General features: G+C 45.1%; 1 protein-coding gene across 2 annotated transcripts; it reads left to right on the forward strand.

Moving 5' to 3' along the window:
* Window positions 1-92: 92 nt before the first annotated feature.
* AGTRAP (angiotensin II receptor associated protein) lies at window positions 93-9396 on the forward strand. Of its 2 annotated transcripts, XM_027443026.3 has the most exons (6): window positions 93-226; window positions 5131-5165; window positions 5357-5468; window positions 6083-6281; window positions 6488-6526; window positions 8500-9396. In XM_027443026.3, the coding sequence occupies exons 1-6, from the start codon at window positions 200-202 to the stop codon at window positions 8604-8606; spliced, it is 519 nt and encodes a 172-aa protein (XP_027298827.3). In that variant the 5' UTR covers window positions 93-199; the 3' UTR covers window positions 8607-9396. The 2 variants fall into 2 exon arrangements, with proteins under 2 accessions (XP_027298827.3, XP_027298828.3); XM_027443027.3 differs by lacking the exon at window positions 6488-6526 and having other exon boundaries at window positions 106-226.
* The last annotated feature ends 23 nt before the right edge of the window (window positions 9397-9419 follow it).

Consider the following 9419-nt stretch of genomic DNA (forward strand, 5'->3'; position numbering starts at 1 on the left):
GCAGCTCTATGGCCGGGCCTTCCCTATAGCGGAGGGGCCATAGGGGTGGTGGGGCCGGTTACAGGGCGGCCCCGGGGGCTGAGGCGAGGCTGCGTCCCGACTGCTCCCGCCCCGCTGCCCTCCTCTGGGCGGCCCCGGGCCCGGCCCCACAGGGAGGCGGCCCCGCCGCCGGGAGTCCCGGGGCGGGCGGGCCGCGGCCATGGAGCTGCCTGCCGTCAGCCTCAAGGTACGGGGGAGCGGGGCAGAGCCGCTGCCGGGCTCCCCGGGGCGGAGGAGGCCGAAGGGAGGAGGAGGAGGAGGAAGAGGCCGGGGGTGAGGAGGCTCCTGCTGGGGTAACCAGCGGGGGGAGCCAGGGGAGGGTGCGCTCGGCGCCGCCGCCCTCTGGCGAGGCAGAAGCCTTGAGCCTGGTGGGTTGTGGAGGGTTTGAGGAAAAAAGGGGATTTCTGAGCCTTCCTCCTTACGCGGGTCAACGCTGCAAAACGCTGCAAAAGTCACCCAGGCCGGCAGGCGATGACTCCGAGTTGTCTCTTTAGGGCAGCTGCTGGAGTGGCCGAGGAGTGGGTTGGGGCAGCTGCCTGCTAGTTCGTGTCCCTAAAACTTGTGCGTCCCTAAAACTTGTGTCCCCCTGGAGGTTTCTAGCTCAGCTGACCAGAGCTAATCCAGGATAAACACTAGAGCCTGAGGAGGCGAAGTTTCTGCTTGTCAGGCAAAATGCCTTAGGAAGGCGATCCCATTTGTTTTGAGGTTATCAGCACGTCGATGATAGGAGTTGCTTTTCTGGTTTTGGGTGGGGAGGGCTTGAATGGGAGTAATCTTAAAATTTCCTTAGATATTTGTAGGCAGAAATGGGAAATCAGGGACTTCTCACGGTTGCATTAAATTTTAACTTTAGGAAGAAGCACATCTTTGCAGAGAAGCTGTAGGGGGAAAAATCACTTGTTTGCTTTTGACATTGCTGTTTCATATTGAAGGCTTCTCTGATACGAGGCAAATGAAATTTTCCTCTATTTTCCCTCCTTTTATCACGTGTTCAGATCCCTGAGATTTCCAGGTGCACGTGTCCCTTTTCCCAGCTTCCCTGTTTTGTGTTTCTTGTCTGGTATGGCAGGTTTCAGGAGCCTTCTTTGGTTAAAACTTTGCCTGAGGAATGAAAGCCTCACAGATCACATCAGGCTTTGGCTGCTATTGATTCACAAAGCCGTGAGAGGTGGGAGCCTTGGAGCAGGCTGCCTGTAGGTGGGCAGGACAAGCGTTCTCTCGGCTGCTGTTAGGGATTCAGCTTCGTACAGGAAGGCTTTCAGGCGAACGTGCTAAATGAAAGCTGAGAGTTCATACAATCATCTTTCCCCCTCTTAATAGCTTACAGAGAGAAGTGACTTCCCTTTTTAGAGGCGAATAAGCAAACGAATTTTTCAAGGCCTGTCATGTGGATTACATCGCATTCTGGAAAGGGGCTGATATTTTGCATTGACAAATTTCAACTACAGTGCGATTCCCAGAGCACTAGAAGATTAAAAGGTCTTGTGTGCTGCTTTGGCTTTTAACTTTTTTTCCCCTGTGCTAAAGTAGTGAAAAATTACATCTAATTAAAAAAAACTCTGCCAGTGAAATGCATGTTCCACCATGGGAGGCAGAAAACAGACGTAGTTCCTGAATGAATGAGTCACCATGACAACACAGCTAAAACGTTGCCTCTCTCTGGTTTTGGGCAACCATTCCCTAATCTCTTCCTGGGTAAGAGTGACCTTCACCTGGACAAACTATTTTCAGCATTAAGAAGTAGTTCTGTCAAATCTGCTGGTACTGCTCTGGGGCTGAAGGTCTGCAGCACAGTGAGTTAATAATTGTACCTGCATCTTTGTACTCTGCCTGAGTTATGGCTGCTTCTCTGAAACACATCACAAAGGTGGGGAAGGTTCTTCTTTGGAAAGGGACTGGGAATAACACATGCTGCTGCTATTCGTTGACATTAACTGCTTACAGTTTCTATGAGATTAAAAAGATGAGCCTCATGAAAGACAAGAGCTCCAAGAAAACTGCGTGACTGAGTTGTGTTTGTGCCAGAACACAGCAATGCTTTAGCTTTGAGGTCCCTCTCTAAGCTACTTGCAGATGGGGAATACACCCATGGAACAGCGTCTACTGACACCTACGATTATTGCAATAACTGTGCTGAACCTTGACATACCAAGTTTGATCAAGTGTGGATGATGCCCTACAATGCACGTGCCTGAAAATGTACGTTTTCATTTCAGGCGTTTTTACATGCTAGGCCACAGAATCGTAAAATGATTTTGATTAGGAGAAACCTCTGTATGTCACCTAATTCAACCTCCTGCTCAAAGCAAAGCTAATTTCAAAAGTAGATAAATAGGTCTGCTCAAAATTCAGCTGGCTTGTACAACCGTCTAAGGATAGAGTCCTTACAGCCTCCCTGGATAGCCTGTTCACTGCTTAACCACTCACAATTACTCTGTAATAGTGGTCACTCAGATCTATATTTGGGTTAGTATATCCTCAGATGAATATAAATCAGAGTAGATGAGATCACTCTTGAAAAGAAAGTTAGATACTGCAAGAAAATCTGGAGCCATGGCGTCTTAATTTAGGCAAAATTCAACCTCGTGCTAGGTTCTGTGCTGAAGCCTGTTTAAAGGCATGAGTTCCTGTTCCCAAGAGTTTCCTATCTAATGAGACCCAGGATCTTTTTATACTTGGTAATTAGTTCTGTCACATGCTGGGATTTGCAGAAGAGCCTGAACTTCCTCTCAGCTCACCCTGATGGGATGCTTTGAAACACATGATCATCCTCATCTTGCCCGGAAGAGACAGGCACAAAGTTTCTACCCCTCATATTTTACTGCCCTCAACACTAGTTCAGCTCTTAGGAGTTCTTTCTCTAAAGAAATAATGTATGCCCTTCTGAGGCATGGATAGATTTCCTTGAACACATGGAAATAAAGTAAATTTTTGTCTTATCAGGAGACTGCCTGCAAATTACCTAATCTCCTGTAGTGACTGTAGCCTTAAATCCCTTTCATTAATGCTACATTTTCTATGTTAAAGCAAACCAAGACCATCAGCAAATTCCATAGTGCCCTGAAGAACTGTCAGATAACTCAGGCTAATAACTAGGAGGGGATGTTACATTTATCTTTATGCAGTCCTCCACGCTATCGTCCCTCATTTACCTGGCTGTGTGCTGGTGACTGAGCATGATTCGTAATTTAATAACTGCAATATTGATCTAGACGGCTTTAAAAAAAAAAACAAAAAAAACTGCATTAATTATGTTAACTGGTGAGCCTTGAGGGGTCTTGTGGGTATGTAACATGCAATTAAATACTACCTAATTAAGAATTTCCCTGATGTTGTGATAGTCTCTTGAGTAAATGCTATTTGCATGTCTCCATTCTTACCCAGGAACATGTTGTATTTTACTGATTAGCAGTTTCTGCCTGGTCTCTGTGGTACAATTCGGGAGGAGGGGAAGTAGCAGGAGGTGGTGAAGTATTTTGTAGGCTTTCATGAGCAATTAAAAAAATATATCGTTATTAAAAATCTGTTTAAGCAGCGTTTGAAGTTACGACAAGTCTGTGCTTCTCAGAGTGAACGCACAGCAGATATGCTGGGGTACTGCAGCGAAGCGAGAGCTCTGTCTTATCATCAGACATCTACACTGTGATATCTGAGCAGAACAGTACAAGCCACAGCAGATGCATCGCTCCTCTTGATTTCCTGGCTCTGCTTCACTTGTCACAGCTTTGTTGGTTATTAACCCACTTCAGGCAACTAGTTCTGTGTGGAGTTAGAGCCGGGGTAGAGGTTTTGAGCCAGTAAACATAGCAGGATGTCAGGAGAACCTAAATATATTTATTTTTTAGTGTCTTAATGCTCCTCTCTGCATACAGCTTTCCCACGTGAAGCAAGTCATTTAGCCCTTCTCTACTTATTTCCCAATTGTGTGTGTATATATGGAGGGGGATGGGCATGTTTCAGAGTGGTTTTGGTGGTTTATGTTGTTTGCTTGTTTGTTTTTTACCAAAGTCAGCATAAATGCCAATTGGAGCCTTTCTCACAGACAGGAAGATGGAAGAATGCCTGCTTCCCATGGATCCTCTGATACGTAACAGAGTTGGGTCCTGGCTTCAGCCTTTCCCCCGTGAAGCTGCTAACAGTCCATGCCTGCCATATTACCGTTTCCATACATGCTTAGAGAGCAGACATATAAGAGCCATCTCCCATTGTCAAACATGGTTGAAATTGGCCTGCGGGTTCAAAAGCAAGCAAACACATGGATATATGTATAGAAAAGAGTGAAGCAGTATATTTTTGTTCCCATTTGCTGTTTTAATAAGTGTGTAGAGTATATCTCCTTGGTTACGGAAATGTCAAGTGCTCGTGAAGAGAATCCTTGCATGACTTCTTACAGGGAAATGCTTTCTTTTTGGATTTGTTGCCTTGAGCAGCACAAGGATCAGGATCATTACAGCCACCTGAAAAAGTAGAGAATCTCTGATAACATGATCTTAGTGCTGCTTAGGGCATTGCCAGAATTTGGGTCCTGGTGGCTTCGCTGGGGATGAAAAGAGCTGCGTGCTATGGCAGGATCAGGTCCTTTGGCTCCTAGAAGATACCTTCGGGTCTGTTAATATTGCAGCAAGGTTAAGCCACTGTTCTTAACATGCTGGAAAGAGGTAAAAGGAGGATTTCCAGAGGACTACAACAAAATTGCTGGAAGCTTCAATCTTGGCTATCCCTGGACGTCTTGGATGCAAAACTGGTCATGTACAAACTGCTAGCACAGTGTGAATGAGATGGCCTGCTTTCTGTACGAACTCTTGTGGAGTTCCAAAATCAATAATGCATTTAGGACAGACTAAGTCAGCCTGAATCAACTGTCAACAGAGACGACAACAATAATGAATGACTATAGTGTAGCACCACAGGAAATACTCAACAGAAGCAGAGAAAAATGGTTTTGTCTTCACTGTCCCAGTTGCTAAGCCAGCTTTCTGCAGTGGTTCATGGGTCCAGGGCACTCTTGGTGACAAGACAGAGTAATTTCACATCAATCTTCCCCCAGTGTTCCCAACTTGCTGACCTGTCTTCCTCTCTGTTTTTCCACAGGCCATCATTCTGGTACACTGGCTGCTTACCGTGTGGTGAGTACCTGACCTGGGTGAGAACAGGGTATTCCTTCCAAGTAGGTACAGGATGTTTTGGGGGAATCAGCACTCCCCATTTGTGCCTTGTACAAGATCCTAAGCCCAAGTGTTTATATGGGAGGGATAAATTCAAACACTATTGCAGGCTTATTGTGAATTTGGGCTGTTTTTTTTGTCTTGTTTGGCAGGGGAAGCATGAATTACTTGTTTCCAGCCTCCTATGCCTGGGGAAATTTCAGTATCCTGGCAGTGGGGATCTGGGCTGTTGTGCAGCGAGATTCCCTTGATGCCATCATGATGGTGAGTGTGAGAGTATTTGCCTCGACCCAGCTGCTTAGGGAGAGGGTGGAGGGCAGAAACAGCTCCTTTGAATCAGTGATGATCTTCAGCTGTTCCCAATATAGCAGTCAACAAGTCAAACTCACTTTTTCTCCCCACCCCAAGAGAGCCTGGATTTTACTTAAGCACTATAAACTGTGGTGAGAAGCACTCAGTATCCGTTATTTTGCTTCTCAGGGGTAAGGAATATATAATTCTTATTTTTTACCTGCTGTTGTGATTTTTTTTTTTTTAATGTCAGAAGAGGGCCCAGTGCTTAGTACGTGTGAGTTAGAGGGGCTTTATAAATCCCTTCTCTGATCATTGAAGAGATTGGAAAGCAAAAATAAACAGCTCTGGAACGTATCATGAGAAGGTGTGTAACGGATGTGAAGAAAATGCATGACACGTGAGATTGTATGCTTTAGGAATCTGTTTACCAGGGATCAGTGTCAAGGGTTAGAAATGTGTGATAATGGCATGAAGACATGATTGTGTGAATGCAGATTTTCCAGCAAATAGACTCTGTAACTCACTGTTACTCCTAGTGATTAATCTCCTGTTCAGCTTATGTCCTGTTCTCTCTTTCCTTCCAGTTCCTGACTGGCCTGCTGCTCACAGTCCTCACAGACATCATTCACGTCTCTGTCTTCTACCCTTCAAATGATTATTTGACTGATGTGAAGCGGTTCAGTATAGGCATGGCAATCTTCAGCCTCCTCCTTACACCTGCGTCCTGCTATTTTGTGTATCAGATGTACCGGGAGCGTGGAGGAGAGTACACCTTCAACATAGGTAGGATGCTTCTTCTGCCTCCACATCCTCTGATGTTAGAGAAGCCTGCTTTCTACTCTGTACCCTTCACCCTGAGCCTTGTGCAGCTGGATTCTGTCCCCCTTTCCAGGGAGGCAGATGGCCCTTCTTTCTCATGTCTGTTTTCCTCTTTTGTGGTCCTGCCATGTCTTAGTCCTTAAATTTATGTTCTTCCTCTTCCCTTGCAGACTTGGAGTCCTCGTCTGACAGCAGTTTTGCCCATTATGGTATTGACACAACTGCTGTCACCCTTATTCAGTGTAACTCAGGTTTTTCCTCTGTTCCACCTCCTGCATTTGTGTGGGCTTGTTGGAAGCCTTTGGGTGTCCTTCCCTCTTTGTCAACCTTTTCTTTTCCTTCTGTGGGGAAAGTAAAGGCAGCATCCTGTATAGCTGGATTTGAGGAATTTGGATTTGAGGGAAAGAGGCTGGATTTCCTATCTCTGTGTATGTGGGTCTCATCTCCTAGCTATCTTGAATACTTTGGACTTCTGTTTCCTCACCTGGTAAATGGGACTGATGTTCACCTCACGCAACTTTGCTTGGAGGCACTTGTTTTTCTCCTGGTTTTAGTTGCTAGTGATAATGTGGCGTCCTTGCCCAAGAGAAGGGCTGTGGCTGGATGTTCTCAGCTTCTTTGCCAAGCATGCCTGGTGCTAGTTCATAGTGGGACAGCTGCCAGGGATTGTTTGCTGCATGGGAATACACCCCGGGAAAACCAGCAGTTTGGCACAGTTAGCTTTTTTTTTCCTTCCTGAGGCTGTGCAGGACAAAGGATGGTGTAACTGACATTGCAGTGGTTGAAAGCTGTCACTGACTTTCTTTGCTAGCACCAAAGCAGTATCAGGCTTCCTGTGAAGGTGAATACTTGCACTGCCACTGAAGGAAAATGGTGGTTTCAGGGTGTTATGTGCTATGTGCTATTTGCATCTCTGATATATGTTATGTGTTATGTGCTATTTGCATCTCTGATAGTGGAATGTGGATGTCTTCTCCATCAGCTGCTTGTGCAAATGCTAGGCAGATTTGTCTTGGCCATGTCAGAAGGCCTGTGTCCACTGCAGTGTCCTGATGTGGGCTGTGTTTGCACCAGGTTATGAGCTGCTGACTGCTCATAACTGGGATTTAATGTCTTTATCCCACAGGAAGTATAGGTATCATTAAGGATTGACTGATTTTTTTTTTCCCCCCTTTGCTTAGAACTTGAGAGTATACTCCCTTTTTACCACACTATTCCAACACAGACATGCTGTCAAAGAGTCTTTTCCTAGGCATAGGTTGGAATTCAGTCACTCTCCAGCTTCATATCTTCTGAACTGTCTTTCTCACAATGCTCAGTATGAACTCTGTGCTGTTTTCTGTTAAATGCGGCTGACAAACTCTCTCATTTTCTTAATATCTGGCATTTTCCTCTTAAACTTAACTGTGCTGTGTTTTTTCTGGTCCTCTCTCATTTTCTTTTGAAACAGAATTTCTTTTTCAGCTTGGCAGCATCCTTGCTGCATAGAACGAGCCTCTTGTGGTTTGAGACCCACCTTTGATTCGGGTAGATTTCTAGCCATGGCAGATGCCTGGCCTATAGAGAGCTGTCCGAGCACATTTTCAGTATCTTTACTATTCAGGGGATAAGCAGGGAAAGATATGTGATTTTTGTACTAGTCTTGTACCATGGACAAATTGTTCATAGTGCAACTGGGAGCACTGCTGGATTCAAATTTAGTGCCATGGTGTGGCACACTTGAGACATAGCTGGGTTGTTGGAAGAGTGGTTCACAAATGAATCATGCACTTAAGTCCATGCTGTCAGCTAGCCATGGTTCCTGCTGCTTCTGTTTGTTGCAAGATCCATTGATTTTACCATAAACTCATCTCATAAACTTGATCTTGCTGAAATATGCTATTACAGCAGCCTGCTATGCTGCTATGTATTATTGCAAGTTTTGCTTTCTAAACAGCCCCATGGCTAAAAGTGCTTCTTGGGGGATGAAGGGGCATGTTCAAATACACCTCAGCTATTTTGCTTTTGTTGGAAGGATGTTTTCTTACCTCCTGCCTGTATACTGAAGGTCATGGAACAGGTACTGGGGAGCTGGTAGAGTAGCCAACATGGTATGCTCCTGAGCTTTTGGTTTCTTCTAGAGGATTCAGTTTTCGTGCTTTTTAATTTTTTTTCAAGCTTGTTCTCTTCCCTTTCTGTTCAGGTCTCATCCGTGCAGGCCAGGATCGCAGCACCTATGAGCCAATTGATCAACAGGATGCCTCTCCGCAGTGGCCTGACCCAAGCAAGGCAGCCCCACATCCATACTGAGGTCCTCATCTGCAACAGAACGGACACCTCCCTCACCCAGTCCAGCCTTACACTACTCCCATGTCTGTTCTGATGGCACAAGACCTGCTACTGAACAAATAAGAGAGGATGTGATTATGCTTTTCTTTTGCCTCCCTGAAGGTTAGGCAGGGGGGTTCCTGGAGTAAGTCCAGAAGATCTCTAATAACATGTTAAGCACTGGGTCTTTGTAATTCCTGTACACTTTCCTTTCCTCTCTCCCTCATATCCCTCCCCTGTATATGCAAATGGATGAACCTACTACGTTCTTCCTGGTTTTGTACTGGGCATCCTCTCTACTGTAAGTAAGGGAACCACTCTAATACTCCTGGACAAACTATCTTTAAAAGGCTTACGGACTACAATACTCCTGGACAAACTATCATTAAAAGGCTTAAGGACTACTCTTAACACAGTTCTGCCTGCTTTCATGCTGATACATTTCCAGGAAACATCTGGGAGTTCCTGGGGGCTGTTTTTGATGTTTTTTAATTAAGATTTATGACCATAACTCCCTGTGCTAGCTGTGGTTTTGCATACAGCTGGGATTGGTATAAAATGCTCTTGCTGGACCACAGAGTATTCACTGAAGCTTTTACGCAAGTTGAATGTCCTTTGGAATACTTACCATGACTGTTAAATGTTGATTATAGATGTTCTGTGCCTTGAAATGTCCTTCTGCCTTCAGCTGCCTGTCTTAACAGAACTTGAAATGTTACATTTTTCTAAGAAAGTTATAAAAATGAACACAGGTTTTGTGTCAGAAAAATTATGCTGGTCACCTCTGTCTTATTT

The sequence above is a fragment of the Anas platyrhynchos genome, chromosome 22, assembly GCF_047663525.1.
Source record: "Anas platyrhynchos isolate ZD024472 breed Pekin duck chromosome 22, IASCAAS_PekinDuck_T2T, whole genome shotgun sequence".
In the NCBI taxonomy this organism is placed as follows: Eukaryota; Metazoa; Chordata; class Aves; order Anseriformes; family Anatidae; genus Anas; species Anas platyrhynchos.